The sequence below is a fragment of the Fulmarus glacialis genome, unplaced genomic scaffold (genome assembly GCF_000690835.1).
Source record: "Fulmarus glacialis isolate BGI_N327 unplaced genomic scaffold, ASM69083v1 scaffold6559, whole genome shotgun sequence".
In the NCBI taxonomy this organism is placed as follows: Eukaryota; Metazoa; Chordata; class Aves; order Procellariiformes; family Procellariidae; genus Fulmarus; species Fulmarus glacialis.
Window position 1 is genome coordinate 143,479 of NW_009231350.1, and position 26,191 is coordinate 169,669.

Genomic DNA, 26,191 nt, shown 5'->3' on the forward strand with positions numbered 1-26,191 from the left:
CAATGCAAGCTGCTGTAGTTCAGCAGTCAGCGTGCCCTGACGAGAAGTGCTGACCCTGCCAGGGATGCGTTGTCCTGTCCGTGGTGTCAGTATCAATACTGAGTGTGTAGGGCATACGCTGGTGATGGGAAAGCTTTGCTTGTCCTTTAAGGCTACAGGCTTACTTTATCATGTAGAAATCAACAGACCTGTGCTTTTCTGTGTGTGGCTAGGAGAAAAATTCATTGGTAATTCTAAAGTAACTTGCAAGGGAAGTTGCAGAGAATATAAAAACAGAAATTATTTTTATAAAGCTGCTCTTTTACTGATTGTGCCCCAAAGCACTTTACAGAGCAATGAATTAGATACTGCAAAGTCATGAGCCATTGTGCATCCTGCAACAGCTCAAATTTAGCCTTAGATACTTGGGCTTGACTGCGTTTCATTGACTGGGAGGGAATATTGGTTGTGACTGTGAGGTTATCCCTGTACTTGCTTGGAAGGTGCCAGAGAATCGTTAACTGCAGCGTTATGGAGGATAAGCAGAACAGGACCTCCTCAGCGCTTTATCCTGATTCGAGTTCGAGTGCTGCGCTGCAGGGTCGGCAAGAGGCCGGAGAGCTCCAGCCCTGGTGCTGCGCTGTCCTGCGTGCGGAGGGAACACCTCTGGGCAGCACCGCCAGGTCCTGCCGAGTGCGCGGGGCAGCCTCCGCAGGCAGGGGGAATTTAGCTTCCACCACTGGAAGAGCGCTTGCGTGGGTGCAGCCGGGCTGACGGCTGCTCCTGCTATGCTGGACAAAAGGGTGCTGGGGCCGGGGGCTTTGCATCGTGGTACCCGTGACCCCCTCTGTTATGCTGGAAAAAGGCTGTGGAGTGCCTCTAAGAGGGACCATGTAAACTCGTCCCACTCCCCATCTAGTATTTTGCTGCAAGGTGTTTATCTATTGCTGCCCTGAGCCCGAGCACAGCTGAAATGATTGCTGCTGGCGGTCGTTACGCACAAGCAAGAGGGCATGTGAGGTAGCCCTGTAATCCCGTGGCCTTTAGTACAGCCTTTCATTTCTCATTTGTGTTTTAAAGCTGTCACTATTCTAGTTGAGGCAGAAATAGCTTCTAGACTTGCCCAGAAATTTAAGCATTTGTAGCCCCGTGTCCTTTCTTTGGTCCCTTGATACAGTGCGTTTGTTAAAGACCTCAAAGTCAGACTACAAATATCCCAGAATTACCATACCGTGACCTGGAGGAATATGTGGCCATTTGGGGCATTCTGAGACCTGCTGCTTTTCTCCTTCTGCATTTGCAGGTGGATTTACAGTAAAAAAGAAACAAGTGTGTGTTAGATTTGCTTTGAACGTAGCATACTGTTAATTATTTTTCCCCTCTTAAAAAAAAAAAAAAAGGCAAAAAACCCCCCAACAGATTAAAGATACGGATACTAGTAAGAAAGACATGAACAATGTCAGCTTTTCTTCATGAATATTTTTTAAGCTAATGCGGACGTCAGTTTGAAGTTATAACTGCATTATTTAAGAGAAAGCAAAAAGCTGTAACCAAACGATGAACAAAAAGCTCCAAGTTAGCATCTAGCTCAGAAAAGCACTACCTTAGGTAAGCTTCAAGGAATAATGCTTGACATCTCCCTGTCCTGAAGCTCCTGCAAACAGATGTTATAAACAGATTTATTTTTTTTAAGTCAGAAAAGCATGATTTAAAAAAAACTTCTTAGTTATATCAGTAATTTTTCTTGACAACTTTGTCTTAGAAATGTGCTAATTTAGGGATGAAAGTATGACAAGATAAAGAACAAGAAAAGAACAGTTTGAAGTGGAAAATGGACTGTTTTTCTCCGTAGATAAGGACTGGCTCATCAGAAAAAGGATCCTATAAAGTAATTTGGACATCGTGCTTTCTGCTGTGAAGTTATTCTTTAACCATGTTAACTTCAAATATGCCAGTAAAAATTCTGCAGAGTGTTAGTCAAAAATATTTGTGTATGTGCTGCAGGAAGCCGTTGTCTCTCTCTCTACCAGTATCCAGATGGTTTTGACAGTGTGGGTTTTGTGCAAAACCCTCTTGTGTAGGGAGAACCCCAGTAATAGCCAAGTCCAGATAATAAAAACAAATAGCTGCTCAGTTACGTGGGGAATTTTCATATTGTGAAGAAAGATGGGACTCTCTTGGTGATGGATGGATGGATAGAAATCTTGTTGCTACTCTCGTATGTTTTCTCATCTTCTGGATGAGGTTTAGAGCGGGGAGGTGAATGGTCACAACAGGACCTCTGGTAGAGTCACCATGCAGATTTTATAATTGATGTGCCTGTAGCTATTAAATAGTGGGTCTGTAAATTTATACTTCTTTCTACTAATAATATGGTTTTAATATGGCCCTTTTTTCTTCTATTTTACTACCTTTTGAGTCTGCTATTTTTGCAGATTGTGGACAATTTTTAGGTTACGGGATGTTCATTTGAGTGCTGTATTCCTGTAGAAGCAGAGAATGGCTTTACTGTATAACGTATTCATGGAATAACTGCATCAGTAAAACTGGGAGAAACTAACTCAGCATTTTACTCTCAAGATTCCTGACGTTTCTTAGAGATTCTCTTTTGTCTGTTTCCCGTTTTCAGTACGTTAAACAAAATGGCATGGTTACAGAGGGATGGGGGTTGTGTGCCCAATTTTCTATTCCAGTTGGGTCAGCTTGGCTCAGATCCCCAAAGACACTAGTCCAGACCTATCAAGGTAAATGAAAAGGGGGCCCTAATGGTTTTGAGGGGTCGGGGTAAGTTGTCTGAGCTGTAAGGGAAAGATGCAGGGTATCCTGCACTGTGGGTGGTGTACAACTGTTGCTTTACTTTCTTTTTAAATAACCCCTAATGCTTAGCTAAATCTTTTCCTTGTCCTTTGCTTTGTTTTAAATCTGTCTCTGTAGTCAAAAAGCAAATCGAACTGAAGTCCAGAGGGGTGAAGCTAATGCCCAGCAAGGACAATAACCAGAAGACATCAGTGTGTAAGTTTTGTGGCTTCTCCTTACACTGTTTTTGTATAATAATCTCCTTGAACATTTCATTTGACTTTCCTGTTATCTCTAAAACTTTGGCACTCTTAAAAGTTTTAATGCTTTTCCCTCTCTTCCCTCTGCATTACTGCATCACTTCCTTCCAGTGCTCTATTCACAAGCATGTACTAACTCGTTAAAGTGGGAATGGAGGGGATCGGTGTGTGTGCATTTAATATATACTGTATGCCTCCTGCTCAATGACAGACTGGGGTACATTACTTTATCGTCTTTTAGTGTGGAAAGTGTCAAACTGTAAACAATTTTGAAAACTGAATTAATGTTACTGTTGTAAAATTAGGAGCAGGGATAAGGAGCTACACCAAAAAGACCTTTTAGAACATCTACGAAGGCAATAGCAGTCTCTCTCTTTTTCTCTTTGCGTTTTATTTAATTGTCCCTGCAGAAAAATCATACCACTGCTGTGCAAGAGCTTATAATACTGATTTTTATGGTCTCCCAATTAGTTACTCACTTTCATTGTATCTAGCGGTTGATATGTTAAGAGGCGTGCTCAGAATGTCACTTTGTCACTGGTGTGTTTTCCTCTTGCAGGAATGAATCCATTAGATCCATTCATCTTTACGTTGGGTTCTTTTCAAATCAGAAGCAAGGCTCGTAGTTTCTTTATGCGTATGACTCTGGAGAGATGACTGTGCTCTTAAGGGGACTCTTAAGATTAAACAGGAGGGATCCGAATTAACTCAAGTTTGTATTTTGTATAAATTCAAATAGGAGCAGAATGTGGCATTTCTTAAAATAGTTTTTAAGGAGAGGATATAATTGCTCATTTTGTTGCATAGTCCATTACACCCATCAAAGAGATACCGTTTGGACATTTCACTCACCTGAATTTTGGATGCAAAATTCAGTTAAGAAAAATGGATGGACTGAATTTAAAACATCACTCTGTCTGAAATGAAAATGGCTCACTTCTAGGCTCACAGGAGAGTGCTTATAGTCTCCAGTTTTTCAGGAGCAAGGCCCAATAAGGTAACTAAATAGCAGGATGTAAATTGCCCAGAATATTCAGGGCAGAAAATGGTGGGGCATGTTTAGAGAAAATTAATTCAATTTTAAGAAAAACCCTGTATGCAAGATGTTCCTGGTCCTATGATATGTTCTTGCCAAAAAGAATTTAATTGTAATAAACATTTCAGTCACTTAACTGAGAAGAATGAAATTCTGTTGGAAAGTATCACTAGCTTTGATTGTGTGGGCACTGGAGACAAAAGGATGCGTTTGGAGTGGGATATCTGCTATCTTGGATATTGGGGAATGTGGGGAAGCGAGTCTTCACAGGGTGAAAAATGTTAGCCTGGTTTGGAGTCATTAGGTTACTATGTATAAGTATTCTGGTATTGAGAATATATAGGATTCCCTTTTCTCGTTCCTGGGAATGCTAGGCTGCTTCCCTGTAGCAGTTCTACCTGTTGCTAATGACTGTTGTCAGCACTATCCCTGCCGGAGGCTCCGGGGAAAGATGCCAAAGGCTGAATAAGAGACAGCAATTGAACTTTCCTTTCGAGTGTATCCTGCTCTGTCCCAGTCGTGCTCCACTTCTGAGGATAAAAGCGTAGGAAGTTCTTGTTGCCTCTGCCCAGTTTATCCTCACCCAACGGAAAGCAGGCTCCAGTCTTCAAAGCTGTCAATTCAGCATCTTGTGCAGTGCTAATCTCGTCATATTTGATAAGGCAAAACAGAGTGTAGGAAGGCAGCTTAGCCTGAAAGCTATTAAGCTATAATAATACAGATGGTGATAGTACTGTGGCCCAAATTCCTTTCCGTTACCAGCATGGTGCTTGCCACAACCCTTGTGCCTTCAGCTCTTCCATGTGCACTGCTCTCAGCAAGGTCTGGATTGTAAACCCAGATTAACCTCTATCTTGCACAGCCTTCTGCTGTCACACTTCTGTTACAGTAAATTTTCAACTTCAAAAATGCTGATTCTGGAGAAGATGCCTCCAGAAAATGGTTCATTTTCAGAAAATGGAGCCCAAAATGTTACCTTCTTTTTTCCCTTACTTTTTTTATTTGCATGGCTAGCCATGCCCCTTCTTCTCTCAAACTTCCATGAGCTTATGAGTCTGCGTATGCATCAGAGATAATTGTACAGGTGGGGCGTGCTGATTAAAGATCTGTGGAGTTTGCTAGTGTTGCTCTTATTTCATCTGGCTCGAATATCAGAAATGTAGAAATTTCTGTGTCTCTTGGTAACAGCTAGAGCTATGCCAAGCTTTATTTTCAAAGACTTTCTTATCAGCAGTGTTTTCTGGTGCTCTTTGTACCTGTCCTAAAATTCTCCGTGAAGAATCTCTGGCCACATAAGGCAGCTTGCAGCTACGTGCTTAATAGCCTGCAGGTCTTTCAGAGGATTTCTGTTTCTCTGGCTGGACATTGTGGTTAGCTGCCAGATCCTACCTGGCCAGATTAAAGTCTGTGTGTTTCATGTGTCTGAATGGAGGCAAAACGTAGTCGTATAACACCTGTTGGTACTATTTCAGAAAAAGAATATATAAAAATACTGAATTCTGTGGGGAGGTGCTAATTGTGTTCGGTTGCAAATGTGTTTGTTTGAAATTGAAATCAAGTGCCTCATACTGTTCACCATCGCTAAAATTAATTGGATATCTTGCTTTAATCATTGTTAGAGGAAAAATAATACAGCTCTGGAGAATAAGGGATAAATAGTTTTAAATTTCAGAGTGCATTTAGGAGATTATTCTTTTTACTGCATGTAGTATGTAAATGTGTATATTCCATGTTCACACAGTGGGAAAAACATGGTACTTTGCTTTTACAAAACAGCATCAAAGCTGCTTTTCTGACCTTTGAATGAGGCATACCTGAAAATGCACTGTTGGATATTACTGGAAGGGATTGTATGAAGTAGTGCAAGTTCTACGTATATTCAGACTTGTAAAAATCTATTTTAAATGTACAACTGCAAAGTCATTTTGGAGGTGTTGACCAGTTTTAGGTCTCAGCCAAGTGTATGGAAGCTTCTAGATACATTCAGCATTGCAACAAGCCTGCTTTCTGCATCAGATGTTGAGGTACGAATGTGTGTATGTGGGTCCCTGCTGTACTGCAACAGCACAAAGTGAGTATTGAGCAACAGAGGAGCCAGCCTTGGGTTTCTAGCACTAGGCAACAGAGCTTTGAAAGAAGTTGTGTTTGGTTTAAGTAGGGCATGCTGCAAACACAGTCTTTGCAAATGGTCTTTAAAATCTGAAAGTCTGTAAATGTTTTTGAACTCGCATACTTCTGAACTATTCTGAGATAGCAACAAGATGTGAAATACGGGTTCAGAATTCCCCAAGTAAAAAACTTCCAGCTGGAAGTAGTCTTCTCCAGTGTTAGGGCCTCACAGCCCAAGTCTGTACCCTTTCCACACTTGCATATTGCTAGACACGTGAGTATTTAACATCTGGATCAGTATCACTGAGGTTCTGGAAATGCTTAACGTTTGTTTCTGGGTGCTGAAGAACCTTCCTGGATCGGAAAGGCAGCGAGCACTTCATTGGGGTGAGCACACTATCAGTAGGTCAGCTCTCCTGCTTTTAGGACTGAATTTGGTAACTCATTAACTTGACCAGATGGTTGAATGGAGTAACTGCAAGCCTTAGCGTGATCATAAAGATTAACCTTTTTAAAACAACTAATTACTGCTACAGTCCTTCCCTCCCCAACCCCCATGCCAGTAGAAAAGCTCACTTGCTTTCACTGTATTTCTCATGCTGAGAAACGTTGAGTCTTTGTAAAACCTTTTTAGATGCTGCTTTATTTCGTAGTTTTTATTTTACATTCCTAAATTAAAAAAAAATTGTCCCTTGGGAATCTATCAGTGAACTTTCTTTATTAACATGGGGAGACAGAGAACTAAAGAAGGTTCTCAGTTCTTTTAACACATGGAGTAAATTACTGTGGCAAACAAAGCAATCATAACTGGCTGTTATTGAATACATGAGAAGGAAGTTGTTGAAAAAATCAGGAGAATGATGGGGTGGAAGACTAGTTCTGTGGTTTGGGGGAGAGAATCCTTGAGACTATAATGTAGAAATGGAACAGTTCATCACAGTTTTTAAGATCTATTGTTCTCCTAGTAACCTTGAAGGTTTCATTTTGGAGTGCTACAGCCCAGGCATAGATCAGTCAAACCTTCAGGAAGATGAACACAGTACTGACAGCAAGTTCTCAGCATAACAAATATGGTTTATAACCTTTGGTTTAGTTACGTTCATGTGTGTGTGTTTAAAACAAAAGGTAGAAGAACAAAAGTTTCTGTGAATGACCATCTAATCCATCCTCTCCTTTTCTCTTGCTCTCCTTTACAAGTGAAATGTCCCAACTATCATGATATGGAGGTACCTTTCCTTTCCCCCTTGCTGTGTTTTATCTTATCTGTTCTCTGGTTTATCTACACGTGTTATATAGACATTAATAAAATGCTAGCTAACAAGAGAAGAACTGTTTTTAGTCTTCAGAAGTGTGATCGATAACTGACAACCTGATGCCTGTGGGTTTTGCTGGTCATCTGTAGCCTTGCTTCCTCCTGAAGCTTTGAATCGGAGGCTTCAAGGTTTGCTGTCATCTGTTATGGGACATAATAAATGGATGTGATACCAGTGCAGAGTAATTAACATGGGCATAAAAGATGTCATCTGAACAGTCTTTTGACCATGGGAGAAAGAATTTGATGTGGAAAGGCAATCTGGTAATCTGCTCTGCAAGGAAGAGCGTACAAGTGTTTGAATGCAGACATAACTGTAGAAGCTGTGTTTGTGCTTGTGTACATTATAGGCATATCTCATTTAGTGTGGTTTTACTCTAGAGAAGGTACAGAAGCAAGATGAGGAATCTTAGCACTTTTCCGCATGGACTTGTGACATACAACTCTAGTTTGTACACTCTATCCTAAGCATTAATTTTACTTTGTTTGGAGGTGTCTGTATGCACAGTCATCAGATTTGTGTAGGTAGTGATTTAAGAAACCCTAAGGAAGGTGGTGTCACCTACATACTTTGTTCAGCTGACCTTTCATTTCTCAGAAGCAGCATATCATTTCAAGCACTAGCAGGCGGCCTCTTGGAGGCTGGTGATTTCATTTGCAGAAGGATCACCAAATTATTTGGCATCTCTAAGATGGCTGCAGATACTCACTCCCGGAGCAGGGTTTTGTCATGGCTGCTTCAGTTATCAGGGCACGGTTGCTGAGAATATCAGAGATGAATCTCTGCTGTGGGCAGGGCCTCCCTTCCTTCTGATTCTGGTCTACCTTCAGAATCATCAGAATCTGTGAAAGGTGGCAGCAAAGCTTTGTAGCTACAGAATGCCTCCATCAAAAGAGACCATGTGCCACTTTCATGCTTCTGTCTCTTGCTGCTGTCTCTGCTTGTCCATCTGACTGAGCTTAATGTAAGGTTATGAATATGCAAAAGAGGGAAAGCAATCTCTCAGGAGTCTGGTTTCCTATAAAGCCATATCTCACTTCCTCTTCTGCCCTCTAACGCATGGAGAAGACTGTGGAGCACCAAAGCATCATGCTGAGACACTGAGCCCTGTGCAGCGGCTGCGCCAGAGGCGGATGGCAGGGACAGCCCCTGCCCCATCCCTCTGGGTCCAGCAGCGCAGCAGCTGTGTCAGTGCAGGGGGCTGGCTCCAGCACGGCGGGGTGGGAGGTGGAGAGGCAAAGGCCCTTTCAAAGTTGAAGAGATGTTAGTGCCTAGAGCTCAGGAGGAGGTCGGAAGCTGTAATGATTCCAGCGCAGGTAGCCAGCAGTTAGTTTAGATGCTCGGATGAAAGCCCCGTACCAGTGGGAGCAGAGTGATCCTTCTGTCCTTTTAGGAACAGTGTTATATCTTCCAGCTGTAGTGCCTGACTATGCAAGATGTAATTAACCAGTGATTAATTACCATATTTGATGGTCTTGCCTTTTTGTGCATTCATGCTGTGCAGTCTGTGTTTGTGTAGACACTCCATGTGCTTCTCTTCCCATGTCAGTATTTACGTGCACGCAGCTCCATATCTTTCACCATGTTTGGTGCCATGCAGATCTGAAATTGTTGAGCCAACACATCTGGTGTGAGAAACATGCTTTTATCACCGCACCATCATCCATTTGGCAGTGGTCTTTGGGGCATTGTGCTAACACTTTACGTTCTGAAGTATAATTGAGATTTTTTTTTCCCTTTAATCTAGTGATAGGCAGAGGTAGAATGGAACCATGCTCGCTTAAGATTCATGCTTTGCTGCTTCAGCATCATTGCTAAGAAGTGTTGCATTTTCTTTGCGTCCTTCCCTTAGCAATACAAGAAAATTGAGTCACATAAAATTCTACATCTCCGTGACAAAATCACCCCTTTGTCCCATATTATCATGCATTTGGTAGTTGCTGGAATTCAAAATTGAAATCAGTATATTGCCAGATCTCATCTCATCCGTGTCAGGAGCCACCCAGGTTTTATCCACCCCAAATCAATGCTTGTTTGCGCCATTTGACAGGCTGGAGGGGGAAGGTGGAAATGGGGAGACAGAGAATGAAATTTGAAGGTGTTTATTCAGTGCTGATCACCACTTCATAGATTTCATATTTGTTGGCAGTTACATTAAGGTTGCTCCATAAAATTTTTCATATTCAAATTAAATTACTTGCTTTAAAATGCTAGACTTGCATTTCCCTCTCCTTTCTCCCTTTTGTTCTGTGCTTGGTTTTTTCCCTGGTATCATACACCTACCTTTTCATTGAGTTGTTTTCTTTCCCTGGCACCATTAGATGGGTTTGGAGGGGCGGTAGGCTGTCACCTTGTCATGTCACAGGTGGCCATTTTAATCACAGGCTTCAGAAATCGGCTGTTTAATTGGTGTAATTTTGCAGAATGAAAAAACTCTTTTCAGAGGTACTTCTGTAGTGGAACGGAGGGAAAACTGTGTCCCTAGCCGGCATTTCCTGGAAAACACTTTGGTGTATAAACTGAGCTGAAACGATTCCAGTTACATTTGTTTCCAAAGCTGTTTTTCTCTAAACAAAATGGAACACATTCAGGTTTTGGAGCTACCAATTGCCATTTTTCTCTCCACATCCACCAAGACAGTTGATGAAAGATGTTTCTTTTGCTATTCTGTCTCTGTATGTGCTGTTTTTGCTTTGTAGTAACTCAGGTTGGTGTGTCCCAGGGACATAATATGTGTCCAGACCCTGGGATTCCAGAGAGAGGCAAAAGAATAGGCAACGATTTTAGGTAAGAACCTTTTATGTGTGTGTTTATGCATGCTGCAGAGCTACTGTCTGTAACCATTGTGTGTGCTCCTTGGCATTACGTAGTCTGTTTTTAGAGACCATCTGCACACCTCTAAATGTATTATGTCTGAAAAGCTTGCTGAGACTAGTGATGTAGAAGAACAAGTGTGTGTAAATGTGCACATGTGAGTTTGGGAGACCGTGTTCCAGGTGAGGATCTGTGATGATCTCTCAGAGTATTTCTCTTTTCACAATATGGGCGTTTAGCCAGGCTTGTATAATCAATGTTTGTTGTTGTTTCCCCCCTCCAGTTAAGTGCAGAAAGAACTGTCTTAAACAGCAAAAAAACTGCTTCTCAAATTAGCTTAAGTCACAGCACGGCCCTGCCCCTAATGAATTTGAGGTGACTTCCCAAAGCACCGATACAGTTCTTTGTCAATAAGTATACATGGTGCTAGATAATTGTTTTCTTATAAAGTTTAAAACAATGCTGTTACTCCCTTGTAGTTGCTAGCGTTCATTTACAGTGTGCAGGAATGAATCAGCCTGCTGTTAGCAATAGTGAATCAATATTTAATCTTATTTTGCTGTCAATGGCTGTTTTGTTCACTAAAAGTGTCTTTCAATTTAACTTGAGTCTACCAAATTCTCCTGAAATCCAGAAAATGGATCCAGAGGGGTGAGGGTGGAGGAAAGGGAATTCCCAATAGTCCCTAAATGCCATAGGATAAATTCTCAGCTGCTGTAAAACAGCATTGTGTCGCTGCAGTGAATAAGGCAGCATTGGCTTAAACCATCAAAGGTTTAATGAATTCATTGAATCCAAAGTGAATAAAGAACAAACCTTTCAGTAGCAGATAAAGATTTTTTTTTTTTTTCTTTATAAGAATGCTGAGCATGTTATCTCTTGGAGCTGAGTCTGTGCTCCCGCACTGAATAAAATTCCCACTGAAGTTGCATTGAAAGACTCAAATCTGTTCTTGGGCTATCACCACCTCTGGCAAACAGCGCCCAGCGCAAGCAAATGCGTGAGGCAAAAGCTTGCCCCTCATTCATTTCTGCTGTTGCCCGGAGGGCCAGTGAACTCTCTCTATTCACAATTTGGAGAATCACTGGGATAGTAAAAAGTAAGTGACAAACCTGTTGCTGCAGAAGTGTCTCAGTTGCTAACTTTACCCTTTGTTCTGTCTGCTAGGTTAGGCTCCAGCATCCAGTTCACCTGTAACGAGGGCTATGATTTACAAGGGTCCAAAAGCATCACCTGTAAGAGAGTGAGCGACATAATTGTTGCATGGAGTGACCACAGGCCAGTGTGCAGAGGTGAGAAGACAAAAAAATTTTACTGAGTTACATTAGGACTAATGAGAGAACCAGTCTCCTCAATGTCCCCTTTGTGCATCACCCGTTCTGTCCTCCAGTTCATCATCACTTGGTTAAGATCCCTCAGCTCGTTCTTAACTTCAGCCTGCTGTTGCCCACGGAACAGATCTGTTTTCAAAGCCCTGCCTCAGGCAAGGGGCACAGCCAAAAGAGCCCCCTCTCGATGCTCGCAGTCTGTTGGGAAAATTCAGCGCTCTACTGCTATGTGTTCAGCACTGCCCTGAGTGCGTTTGTGCTCTTGGAAATGGGAGTTTGGTCTTGCCAGCTTCACGGTCAAAAATCAATAGGATCTTTATTCTTTTCTAATGGTGATTCTTGTTTTCTGGCTGAGCGAGAGAGAGTAATATGGGTTCAAATTTTTCAGTCTTTTCAGCACAAGCCTGAGAAAGAGACCTCTGCTTGGTTCTTACGCAATTTTTTGATTCCAGAAATTCAGGTTTTAAGAAAAACGTCTGTTCCTGTTGCGTAGTAGAACTAATAAAGCTATTTCCATTAACTATGGAGCTTCATAAGCTATTAGGTCTGGACCATATGGATTATATTTGTGTCCTTCATACCTGTATACTACATCCTCATCTCTTCGCAGTGCTTTCTGTCCCCTTATGTTCTCTCTATTCCAGGTATTTCTTTTTGTGGGATAAGAAGGAGAGGGGAGAAAAGGTGAAAGCCTGAAACAAAATCTGGAAAAGCTAAGATGGAGGGAGATTCTGTTAAATGGAACTTGCTGCTAGTAGGCAGCAATGCGGGATTACTTAGACTGTGGTTCCTAACTAGCATTATCCTGATTATCCTGTGGCCCAGCCATGAGCCATCAGTGAATGGAGCTTTCTTTCAGCGGGCAAAAAACCTAATGCCCATTTTGCCCTTGGCCATTTTGTTTTCGTTCCCTCTCTGTCTCTAAAAAGTGGCATGCATAATTGTGATATTTGTAATGCTAACAATGAACAACTTGTAATATTTTTAATTAAATCCCTCTAAAGCTCTTAAAAGTCATAAATTGGTATTTTTTCGGTTCTTTTTTCTTTAATTTCATCTGCAGATTTTTTCAAGGCTTTGGAATCCCATCTAATTCTTGAACAAGCCTAGAAAAAATTGAATCAGTGTAAGAGGGTATTTGGCATAAATATGTGACACTAGAAAGGAAATTTATGGTGTCCTCTTGAAGAGATAAGAAGGATTTGCCTGCATTATTATGATTCTATGAATCAACTTAATTTTTTTTAGCTGCTAACTTTGGGGTTTTTTTTCTTGTTAAAAAGTTTTCCATTTGCTTTTTATTTCAGCTTTATACCACTTTTTTCTATTTGTTCCATTTTGTTATTGGGTATTGAGTTTCTCTCAAATTGGAGAAATCAGGTGAGCCAGCATTTAACCCCCTGGACTGTACCAGTTTCTAATACCGAGTGATCAGATATCTTGCTGCTGTTGGGTGACTGTTTTTTAGCTTCCCCATCTACAGCAGATTTCCTCTGGGTCCTGGGGAGACTCACTTAATCCCTTTGTGCTCCTGTTGCCCACTTTTAAAATGGGAATAATGGGACTTACCTTTTTTTTTTTTCTGTAAGGTAGGATGGGACATGTGTAAAAGACTCCAGGATGGGGTCATATAGGAGGGGGCAGGCTGCTTCTCAGTGTTCCGCATGTTCCCTTGTGACCACCTGTGTAGTCAAACAGTTTGGGCAGGAGATCATTTTCTATGCTTCACTGCTATTTGGAGGGGGGGAAAAAGCCTCGCAGATGCCACATGTGCAAATATGGCTCCTTTGAGATTTGAGATAAATTAATTTTGAGGATCCATCACAACAGCAGAGGCAGTTACAAAACCAGGATTCACATTTTCTGCTTAAATATTACATCAAAGGCAAAAAATTCCCTACTTAAGCACTTTTCAGCTTCTACTTTGCCTAAGATGTTTAAGATACAAAATTGAGCTGCCATCTTGGTTCTGAGTCCACAGTCGTACCAGAATGAAGTCAGCCCTTACCTAATAAATACTTCCTGTGCTGTATTTTTTTTGACCTGCAATGAAGAAAGGAAATGTGGCCTTCTGGGGATCTTAAAAAGGAACTCCGTCTTACCTGTGGTTGCTTTCATTATCCTGGACATGAAAGTATTTCTGAGGGCTTTAATACAGTAAAAAATAAATAAAATCAGTCTGAGCATTAGAGAATGGGTTGTTGTTGGTTGGTCTGGTGGTCCATCTGTTTGATGGCCCCTGGAAACACCCCACTCATCTATTCACCACAGATAAATCCTTCATCTCTGATGTTACATGGAAAAAAAAGAATGTTTTTGGCTAGTGAAAATACACAGAGCAGCAGTTTTTAATTCTCCCCCACTTCCATACCATATGTAGCTCTACTTCTCTTTTCTCTGTAAACAAAGAACACTGTATACATCCCAGAGCCAAGAGACCTCACTCCCACATGTCTTGTTTTCCTCTTCACAGCTAGGATGTGTGATATGTACCTTCGTGGTCCCAGTGGTGTGATAACTTCTCCCAACTACCCGGTACAATACGATAACAATGCCTACTGTGTGTGGGTCATCACTGCGCTCAATCCAGCCAAGGTAGGTCTCGGAGATGCGCCTCCATGTCATTACTTCAGAGCCTTAGTTGAAATGTTGTATAGCTGTGCTTCTTCACAGAGGACTGGTCACTGATATTTAGCCATTAAAGTTTCTGTTTCTGATGTTGTGTTCCCCCCTCTCCCCCTGCAGACTTCTTCCACGTGCTTCTCAACTGTCTTTAAAGACCGCAACACATCGCATTCCCTCTCTGCTGAAAAATCATTTTGTTCAAGGATGTAATTAAAAGTGAATGTAATTATTTTTAATCAAAACCTCTTTGATATTTCGGTGTGAATGGTGGTGAAATGCCGAACAGCTTAGCAAAACATCTCATTAAGTCAGCTCTCAGTTGGGGCAGGAAGGCTGTGCCAGGAATGCTGATTTTTCACTTCCTTTTGGCTGGTAGCTGGCCCCTAACCAACAGGGATTTCGGCCCCCAAAGGGCAGAGGGCAAGTGAGGAGGGAGGTATGGTTCTGTCTACTGCTATTTATGCAGTATTGTAAGTTTATGAACAAGTCCTTTCTGTGTTCACTGAGGTTTGGAACAGGGGAAGTTAGTGGTGATTTTTTGTCCCCACTGGTCTACGTGTGTGATTCAAGTCTGTTGTTGCTGATCATGCAGGGAACAAAGCTTCCTTGGCTTTTGTAAGATCAAGTCTTTTCCATTTTCCACTGGCTCAGGGAGGGCAATGTTCAGTGCCTTGCAGCTTTTTCCAGCCCTGCAAACTCAGCCTGTTCCTATCCTCGATCTGTACGGGAACATAAGAACAAAAATTACCTTGCTGTGTAGCTCAAAATACACTTTCTAAGGTGTTATTCACCATCTTCTGCCTCTCAGAAGATGACAAGTTTCATTCTTTTTAGTATTGGGTTCCTATTAACATTGTCTCCATTAGCTCATGAGCAAATCTTGCATGGCAAGTCACTGAGCTCATACGCTTATTCTGTCAGTTATGCCTTGGTCCTTGCCTCTAGACAATCCTGCGCTTTGGCACTCTGCCTTTTGCTGCTAATCCAAGGAAGGCATTTCACAAACATGTTAGTATCCCAGGATCTCATCTTTTGCTAGAAATTGTTATGGTCTGTAGAAATGCTGGCCATCATCCGCCGTTGTAGCCTGCTTGCTGCCGCTGATGGGACGGCATCTTGTGCTCTCACCTCCAGCTTCGCCTCCCTCTGGAGCACTCGCCGTGGCAGGGCAGCTAGAGCTGGGGCTGGCTGCTAGAGCCTGTTGAGTTCTGTTTCCCTCTCCCCATTGACCTCAGTTCAAGCCTTTAATAAGTGCAGATCACTGGTGGGTTATGGTTTTAATGAGGAGTATTTCTATGTTCCAATTTCGGAATGAGTTTTTATTTAAAGGGCTGTCATTAGCTGATCACTTCATCCAACGGATGTCTCAGTTTGGCTGCATAGGAGTGTAGTAATGACCCAAATTCTGGGAAATTGGAGTGTGGATTCAGGATATTTTTTTAGTGTTGATTTATTAGGAGTGAGTTACTAGTTAATCAGACCCAGGAGGTTCTCCTTCATCAGGGTAATGTGCAAGTGGAGAACAGACCACATGTAACAGCAGCTATTACTGCTCGAGTGTCAGCTGTGTCTTTCAGCCTGTGGCCTGCAGACCCGTGGGTATACATTGCCTGTGCATGGACAGGTTATCGAATACATCAGCATCTTAGGCTGAGATATGTGTATTATACATATCTTTATTATTGTGCATCTTTGTCTTTCAAAGATCAGCAAAATCCAGTTTTTGTGTATATAAAATAGTCCTCTGTATTTGGAAAGAAATTGTAGTGAGCTGGATGGAGACGTGGCCTGGGTGTTAATGTAGGCTAACACTTCATTTGGGTTTTCCAATACAAATTATGAAGGAGGAGATGGCAATCAATTGTCAAGAGATGCTTATGGGCCATGTCCACTGTTTTATTGACCCTTTGTCACATTGCTTTTGTATTGAATATTGAGTCTAATCTTCAGCTCTGTTCATTTGCTTTTCTGCCAGCCTCGTGCGCAAACTTTTTCTGCTTTTCCTTCAGCAGTGTGAATAGGACAAGCTGCTGCTTTTCTAAGCTTCTTGGGCAGACTGTCTTATTTTTCAGAAACTTATTGTCTTTGTGAATTTCTACTTAGCGAAAGTTTCTCCTCTTCCCCTGGTTGGTTTCTTCCTCAGCTTTTAAACCTGTGTAATAAACTGTTGATTAGAAAACAGAATCTGCAAGTCCTGATCCTTAGCTTTCATAAATCATAAAGGGGATTGAAATTGGTAGAATCCATTACTTTCAATACTTACGAACTTGGAGCAGAGATTCAATAGCACAAGAAACTGTAGTTTGTGCTCCATGGGCTGCAACATCCTATACTGTAAAGAGGTGTAGCATGACTGAAATAAGGAATTTGTATTAACTATGTAAAGAAACTGCCGTTTTCTTTTTCTTTGAAATGATAAATAGTTAATTAGTAATATCAGTTTATAAAGGTTTCTGGGTTTTGGATGTTTCATCCTGGAAGCATAATTTACAGGTAGGGAAAAGAAGCAGGGAGGGTTGAGAAGAATGCACTAACTGTTTTTGGGAAAGCCACTGCTGTGCCTGCTTCTTCCTCGCACCGTGCTTCGCCTGCTCGTGTTAATGTGAGCTGCTGTTCAGAGCTGCAGCCTGATGCCCTTCCTCTGCGGGAACAGTAGAGGAGGCTCTGGATGGTCCCGGGAGCCCAGGCGAGGCACAGGCTTCCTTCTGGCACTCCTCAGGAAGATGGAAAACAGCAGAAACAACTGCCCTCAGTGTTTTCTGCTCTTAAAAGAATTAACTAAGGCTCCAGAAACCAAAGCTGTGCAGACAGGACCATGCCTGATTGCTGAAAATACAAAAAGGCGAGTAGATTCACTGGCACAGAGAGTTTCTTTTGTCCAGCAAACAGTTCCCAAGGCTGGCTGCGTAGGCTAATGCAGCAGCTCACATGTGCGTGACCCAGTATAGCAATGGGAGTTGCTGGTGTATGTGTTTTAATGCCAACTTGGTCACTGGTATTGCTACCTAACAAGTCATATAGTGCTGCCTCTGAAAAGTACACATAAAACTCTCGCTTACTTAAAGCAGGGCCCATGTTAGAAACATGTTGCTAAGTTGGAGAATTCGTCTCCCTGACTCACATTGCCTTCGTGTGTAAGGGGGATGATATTGCCATTGCATATTCCCCAGCATGGGTGAGGGAAGGATTGAAGATGAATTAATTAAAATGCCTGTAAAATACTTGGAAGATAAAAGCATTATGGGCCTGAGCTGAAGCCTGCTGAAGTCAGCAGTAATCTTTTTATTGACTTGAGTGGTCTTTGGATCAGGTCCTGTTATATGAAGCTTTTAATATGAGCGATGGGAAAACCACTGAGCTAAATTTAGAACTCATTTGCAAGTCATCTGTTCTATGTTTGGAAAAGAACTGTGAGCCAGATTCACTGAGCTACATAATCCCCTCGAAGTTTGCTCAGAAACCTACATAAACAGTATTAAGGGCATAGTGCTCTTCAGCTGACAACTTGAAATTATTTCCTATACCGAGGGTGACGACAAACCTATTTGGGGGATATTCAGGGTATATAGGTTTTTTGCTGGTCCTCAGTGCCATGGGAATTAATTTCAACCACAGTGGAAAAATAAATCACTTGGAAACTGAGAAATGCATATGATAATTGGTGAATTTGCATCAAAACCATCTCTGAACCTTCTTGACGTAATGGATGTTACTGGTTGATATTTCTCCAGGGGTTATTCTCACCTGGAGTCTAGCTAGCCGAGTAAAGCTCTGTCCAAGCTTCTTGTGTCATCGGGGGAGAGAGATGGACCCCCTCCAGGGGATGATTCATCCCAAATGAAGATCGATGGTTGAGACTGGGGAGAAGGGGGGAGAGATGAGTAAGGTGTGCTTGTAAAGCATTTGAATGTAACTGCAAGAGGTGCTGTTCTCCGTGGAGAGAATTACTGTGGTTTTTTCCTGCGAATGTGACTCCACTTCAAATCACTTTGCAGTACGAAGCCTTAGAATCAGGTGTCATATTCCAGCCTATTTTCTTGACTTTGCTAATTGTCTTCATTGGCTTCCTGTCACTTCAGTAGCTTAAAATTGAGGGTTTGTGTCATCCATGTATTTGTGTGCTGGTAGGTCTCTTGTTGTTTAATGAATTGTTAAATAATTTTCAGCTTTCAGACCAAAAAGAAAATAGGAAAATGGATAAATAAATATTGTATTCAGCATCCTGTTCCTGTGCCACAAGGTTGCAGTCTTCAGTATACTAGAATGTAATTAGTTATTTAATTAGGGTCAGACTCCATAGAATGCAGTTTACTTGAATGACTGATTTAACTAACGATGTGTGCCATTTTACAGCAGTGTGTTCTTTGTATTAATTACATTATTGCATCATTACATGGTTTAATAATAATCTGCACGGGTTAATATTTTGGTGGTACTACTATAATTAATGGTTCCAGACTTCTATGGAGTATCACACAGGCTCCTGTTTCATGATCCTGGGGCTGTTGGGTAATACCCTATTTTCAGAATCTCACGGCTAAAATATCTAATTTGCTTTTCTATGCATTTGAAAAGTATTAATTGCATTTATATGTAGAAGACAGTAGCACACAACAATTCAGTCTGAACTATATATACACCCTTTTTTTTAAATACACTGAAGGCATTTGATGTCTGACTAACCAATGTTTTCTTGAGGGGTTGAAGTTGAGTGACTTTTGACAGAAAAATGTTGTCAGCTTCCTAGAGAGTCCAGACAAGCCTTGAAGAGACTGTAGAGGCATGCTCGCATTTAACATAACACAGTTAATTACTGCTTTTGGTTTTAACTTTGGGACTTTTCATCCCTCTGTGATTGCACGCATGCTCAAGTGTTTGCAGAAGATGCTGCTTTTATAATAGGCAAGAAATTACAAGACAAAGATTTTCGTTTTCCTATGCCTTGCTCCCTTGCCCCAAGTCAAGAGGTGTAGGGTGGCATCATGTGTCTGTGGTCCTTGGCACACATGTAGGTCCTTCTCGTTAACTACTATTGATAACTTCAGTGTTGTGTGAAACTAAATTTAGTAATTTAGCCTTTACATGCTTTCCTGAATCTGGTCAGTTAAAAAGCTCCAAGGAACAAGGTTCTCATTGATTTTCCCCCCTTCCCGTCCCGCCCGGTGGTGTGGATGTAAAGCATTTCTGTAAATTAAGCTCTCTTCCTTTTCTGTTTGCTTGCACTGTCCGAGGCTGGATTAAGACCTTTGTCCCCTAAGACACATTGTAATTTTCAGATATTTGAGAATAACAGGTTTCAAAAGCAGCCAAGAGACTAGGAACACAAACTCTTGACTTCTGTGGGACCTCTGCTCCTAAATGGTACGTAGAGGCTACATAAATCGAGTGGGGATGGGAAGGTTAAGATAGAGCAGGAGAGAAAACATAGGAAACAAACAGCTGTGGACAGATACTACGATGATTGTGTTTGCGGACAGCTTGAGACAATTTCCTTGAGCTACCCCAGTGGTAATTCACATAAAGTCTTTCTTGGTCTGACAGAAGGTTCTGAAAACCAGAGGAACTTTCTGAGCAACACAGAGCAAAAGAAAGACTCTCCACTTGCACCGTATGTAACAAATACGCTGCCTATATGTACATTCAAATCCACCACCATAATCTCAGGTTTTTGAAAGAAACAGTAGTAGTGCCTGGTGAAAAAAAGCATGCTGAAATCCCGACACACATACTTTTATCAATAAAGTCATCTAGAAAATCAATAAATAAAGCAGAAAAATCTGAGAGGTAATTTCAGTAAGAGCTCAATCTGTCTGGAAAGAATTGCTACAGTGCTATAAAAAGCGAGGACGGTCACCTTTGGTGATGTCCTGAAGATATTAATGCTTTTCTAAATTGCTCCTCGATAGGCAAACAGATAAATAAACAAGACGAGGATCTGCTGGCTGCCTTGGCAGTTGATTCATATTAACATGCTGCATCTTTGCCAGGTTATCAAACTCACCTTTGAAGAATTTGAACTAGAAAGAGGATATGACACTCTGACAGTGGGTGATGGAGGACAAGTCGGAGACCAGAAAACTGTGCTTTACATGTAAGTAGCATGTCCTTTGTCCCTGTGAGAAATCCACACTGAAGTTTTGCCTTACAAAGCTGTAGCTGATGTGTCTGGATGAAGGAGTCCCAGCCGCTTGCTGTACCTCACTGGATGGTTTATGTGCTGTTTGTTGGTTTAGGTGGAGCTGGCTGTTCTGGGTGTTTTCTTCTCTCATCACATTTTCTTAGGCTTCAGCTGACAGAAAGGCTGTTACCTCCTTGCTTCGCATCCCTTCAACTGCTTTTTTCAGGGCCCCTTAGGGAGAGGCTGAGGTTGTCCAGGGAGCTGAGTGAGCAGGATTAGAGTTTGGATACAAGAGTAAATGTAAATCAGGCAGAAACTGAGAACTGTTTGGATCTCTCTCTCCTGTGCTGTCCTTCTTGCGCAGTCATTTTTAACAGTGCAAAGTGGCTGTAAATCCATTATCTTTGAGTGACATACTGAGCATTTTACACCCAGTGTGCATTTGTGTAAACGATGACACATGCTTCTTCAAGGCTGAGAATTGGTCCCCTTCAATTTATACCCTTTAGTTTAGCAGATCCGATGTTCTATGGAGGTTTCTTCAGTAGAGGAAACATTGTAGGTAGTCCTACTTTCCTTCCAGGCCTTCCTATATCAGTGTTTCCCATCTAAATACGTTCTTTGGGGGGTTTGGGGTTTTTTTTCTTTTTCTTTTTTTTTTTTTTCCTAATTTTAATTATGAAGAAAGGACATTGGACCAGTACAGGGCCAATCCAGCCATGCTGAAGGAAGAGACGAAATCTCTGATGCTGCCAGTTTTTAGAATAAAGAATTGCTTGTTGTTAGTCTATTGTTTTTAGAAGATTTGAAGACCAAATGCTTTATGTTATAGTGCTAATATATATAGAGCTAATACAGGGAATAAAAGGGAAATGGGCTCTGTATTGGCATTTGCCGTCTCCTGCTCAGTGCTTAATAACTGGAGACAGTTTTGGTTTCAGTTGGAAGGAGTGTGTCAATCAGAATGATACAAAGGAGCGTGTGGGTTAGTAGATTGAAGGCAAGGGTTTTCCCTAACCCATGTGTTTTACAGCATGTAAGCATCAATTTCTGGTGTCTGCTATTTTTTAAGCAGTTTTGAGGTTGGTGAGAGCTCTTGGCTGCTCTGAGGAAAGCACGTGCTGGGACCTCAGAGTTTTGATGAGGGGTAGGAGTCAGTGTGCACACCACAGAGAGGTTTTCCCCCTTTAAACTTTCATGTCTCTCTGAATTTTAGTCTTACGTACACAGTGTGCTCCGCTTTGAATCTGCACCATGCAAAGGAAGTGGTTGTAGTGGAAGTGGATCCCTGTGTAGCATAGGAGTAAGTCAGGATCTTTTACAATGGCCCCTAGAAAATGCCGCGGTTGAAAAAGAGTGAGTCTTGACCATCTTTCAGAAGGCTGTTTATTCTCGTTAACCTGTTGATGTTAATGGTTTGTTTGCCCTTCCTCCAGTAAAGTCTCTCTGTTCCTTTTCTGAAGGGTCAGTGAGAAATCAATTTGTGTATCATTCAAATATAATTGTGATAATTGTGTATCATTCAAATCCACTTTACTGAAGAAACAATGATTCTGCTATAGCTTCTCTGAATCATTAAAGTAAAATACTGTGTAGCTTTATGGAAATCCAAAACTTAAAAACCGTTGCAGACCTCAGGGTGCTATACATTTGAGTACTTCAGGAAATCTATCTTGCTCTCGGCATGTCTGTTCTGAGCAATGCAATTTGGTACTGCAGGCACAAAGTTACCTGGTACAGCCATGCCACAGTGTGCTCAAATAGTGGGGAGAGTCTAAAAGCAGAGCAAATCGTGAGTCGTGCATAGCACTGTGCTAATGCAAACGTGTGCTGCTTGCCTGAACTTCCTGACTTCAGGTCAGCTCTGAGCACCTACAGTATTTTGCTCCATATTCTAGAGCTCAGACGTGCCCATGACTATGTTCAGCGTGGCCGAAAGCATGGCTTCTTGCTGTGTTGGGGTATCTTTTGCCTCTTGGAAGTGAAGATGTAAACCAGTGGTGTTTGTCGAAGTCTCAGATGTCTTCAGGGCACTTGCAAGGCCAAGTATTGGAGCAGAAGCAGGGAAAAGTCACTATGACTTTCAGAAGGAATATTTGAAGTGATGAACAGGCTGTTGGAACCAGGGCCACCAGCATCCAGCTTTAGTGTCTTAACTTGAAAGACTCCCTTCTTTTCTGTCTAATCAAAAATGTATAGGAGCAAACGACTCTCCAAAAGCTTCTCTAGCAAAGCTGTTGTACTCTTTCCAACTGGTAGAGTATTACATATTGTGTTTTTTAATTCCTCCTCTTCGTTTGTTTTTTCCCCATGAATCAGCCTCCCACCCCATTTTCACTTATCTTAATGTGTGCTTGTCTTTCCAAAATCTCTGTTTCTCTGAGGTTCTTTTTCCTATACATTTCTTTTCAGAACATGAACATTGGTGAATCTTAGGTCAGAAACTCTAACCTGCAATGTATATAAGTGTAAAGTCTGATTGTTGCAAAAGTGTTTGTAATTAAAGTGTCACAGAACATTTCACAGCTGATTGGTAAAAATGTGCAAATTACTGCCAGGGGAGTAGTTTGTAATAAATTGCTGAAATGATTTCTCATTCCATCCCTTTTTGTTTGCCTAAAGCCCATGAAGATTTTCCTAGGTTTGATTGTAATCATTCCATGTTTTCTCACTCTGTATTAGCTACTCAACACCTTGCTAATGCAAATTTGGAATATCTGAGACTGTCTGCGCAAGGTGTAGTGTGTGGTATCTTCTCCCAGTGCAGAGAACATTCCATTAAATTGCTGATGCCAATCCTAACAGGGAAATTTATTTTTATTTTTAATCTGGGAGGGTAAGTTGAAAACTAATGAAATGTGAAAGAGGTGTGAAGACCACAGAAATACTCCATAATGTAATAAATGTGGCTGAAAGTCCATGGACACTTTTCTCAGCAGTCACTGCCCTCTTACCTACTGTCAGCTGAATTCATGTATCAGGTTGGATATCCATTTGGATACAAGCTGTAGTTTTTTTTGGAAGAATCAACATGCAGAAAACTAACCCTGTCAAAGATAGGAGTTCCAGTTTTCTAACTACTCTTCATTTATTCTTGGTTATTCAAGAGGAACTCAGTCCCACAGCCTTTCAAATCAAGAAATACATTTGAGTCAACTTGCATAGCAGCAGACGTTATCCTAAACTGAGGTATGAAGGACCATTTGTTTCCAGTCTCACTCACATGCCTGTAAAATGCATCTCGGAGAACGTAACAGATTGTTAGGCTGAGCTTTCTGACTTGCAGAGAGGATTTTATTCCCTAAAGTAACAAGCACCCAAATCAATCATTCAGCTTGTTAAAGTGGAATGGGAAAGCATGCAAAAACCTTTGAAGTGCCTTTTTCTGAAGGTTTTTCTCTTGGCATGTTCCTCGTTCTTGCCTGTCTGCTGCTTAAATAACTTGAGAAGCATCAACAATAGCACTTCTGCACTACCCATCAAACTCTGTGGATGCAAAAGAGTTATTAAAACAAGATTACTTCTTAGTTTACCAGCACCCTGGGATCAATAAAATTTCTGATGCAGGTCAAAGCAATAATAGACCAAAGGTGGAGGCAGAACTGGGAGAGCTTTGATGGGCTTGGGAGATGTGAATGTGATTTCAGGGAAAAACACACTCCAGATTCCATGGCCAAAGCTTGAGCGGTGACTCCTTTCAGGTGTCCCTGGTGCATATGTGACTGGTGAACGTCTCTGGGATGGGGAGGAGAGTTGTGTATGGCAAGGTTGGTCCCATTTATGTTAGATACCTGTAAGGCTATTGGAAAGAATCTGGCACTCAGCAGGTAGCCAGTGTTAAGAATGTCAAGCAAGTAGAATAAGTAGCCCAACCCTTCAAGCAGTCCTTTGGCTTCACTCTGAACAAACAGTAATTGGCAGATCAGCCATACTGTCTCCGATTACTCAGGAAACTGGGAATTGCAACAATTATGCCTGGAGGTTGCAAGTTACATTTATTCACAGGATGCTATCAACACACAGCTGCTGGGTTTGTTCCCTTGCAGTATTGGTTTGCAATAATTCTGCTTTCAGAGCTTGGGAATCGATTTTTATCAAGAAGTGTTTCAGATGCTGCTATTGTACTTGAGAACAGTGCCAGGCAGAAGCCATATCTATACGTATGTATGTATTTAAATTTAAGCAAACACTACAGAAAAAAACCCCACCTAACCACTTGCAGTAGTTGCACTTAAGGTAATTTATAAATCTATCACAGATGATACCTTAGCAGAAATAGTATAATAACAACATTAAACACTGCCACTGAGACAGGCAACATAACACTCCTGCTCCTGTAGTGATGATCCCTTCCCACGCACTGTTACTCTGTTTTCAGAAGCAGAGGGAAGGGGAGGAGCTGTGCTCAGAGCGGGCATTTGTGCCTGCGTAAGTGCCTACACTGGTGCTTGTGTGGGTGGGGGATAAAACTCTAAAGCTGTGTTGAACCACAACGAGGTGATTAATCCCAAAGACTGAATGAGCCACACACGGCTCATTAATACGGATATATTGGTGACATTTTTCTAAATCTCTTCAGCTCTCCGAGGAGTATCCTTGAAGGGTAGGCAATGTCCTGATCATCCTGTACTGCCTGGATTAGTAGCACTTTTCAAAGGCTCACAGGGCATTTAGCAGACTTGAGGCTTGTGCCTTGTCTTCCAGGGTTTTTTGAGATCCTTGTGGAAACTTCTCTGTCAGCACAGAAATGTAGCAGAGAATGTGTTGCAAGTAAATTTTTGTAATGCTAGAAAATGCCTCTAAAGGCAGTTAAGAGGAATTCAGTCACCAGTATGGTTTCTGGGAACCTTATTTGTTTGCTTATGTTTTGCTTCAGTGAGAAAGGAAATGATTACTATTGATGCTGGATAATATATTATAATAATGGTACTAAATTGTAATTATTACAGTGGTGGTGATAATAACTTGCAGGCCCTCAACTATGGTAAAAGACTTGCTGTTTAGGTAGTATGCAGAAACATACTGAGAGGCTCATCAGTCTTGAAAATCTATCAGGTTTTTGGACAGTGTTCTGTTTTGGGGTTATTCTTAATTGTGTTGGCATTGCTCTCGTTATTTTCTGCTTTTACAGAGGTACATGTGGCCTTTATTTTGGTGGAAAAATAAGTTTGGGGAGACATACAGGCTGTTGACTTGTTCTTATTTATTTTTGCAGCTTGACAGGCACCACAGTCCCTGATCTCATTGTTAGCACACACCACCAGATGTGGCTCCTCTTCCAGACAGACAGTGTCAGCAACTTGCTGGGATTCAAAGCAACGTATGAAGGTAATCCAAGCGTCTCTCTCAAAATTTACCTGTTTTAGAAGGATCAGGGATGAGATGGGTACAGTTGTTTGGGAGAAAAGAGAGAAAGAAGCTTCTCTAAATATATTGAAGCTCTGCAGATTTTTTCTTAAAACTAAAGCTTTGCTCCAGTAAGAACAGCTTTCATGATTTCTTTTCCATGAAAGCAGATCGGGTGGGTAATGTTTCAATGCCATTTCATCTGCTTTGTTGGAAGGGAGTTGGTGGATTTCAGCTGGTGGCAACAGACTGTGTCTGCAGGAGAAAATGAGATCAAGTAATCAATGGTTCCAGTAGATTAGTGGTATCAACTACTTTAAACTTTGACTAGTCTGGAGTATTACAAATAAAATACAAGTTAATGCTGGGATTTCGTGAGATGCATTAGGATGTTGTTGTGGTTTAACCCCAGTCAGCAACTAAGCCCCCCAGGCCACTCGCTCAGTCCCCCCCTGGTGGGATGGGGG

General features: G+C 41.6%; 1 protein-coding gene across 1 annotated transcript in view; it reads left to right on the forward strand.

Annotated features, from left to right (window-relative positions):
- The window catches only part of LOC104081695 (CUB and sushi domain-containing protein 2-like), a 306,834-nt gene that overhangs the window by 142,006 nt on the left and 138,637 nt on the right, over positions 1-26,191 (forward strand). Inside the window, 6 exon segments of the mRNA XM_009584534.1 lie at positions 2,914-2,991; positions 10,193-10,280; positions 11,475-11,599; positions 14,109-14,230; positions 20,248-20,351; positions 25,594-25,706. Coding sequence (XP_009582829.1) covers positions 2,914-2,991; positions 10,193-10,280; positions 11,475-11,599; positions 14,109-14,230; positions 20,248-20,351; positions 25,594-25,706 — 630 coding nt within the window.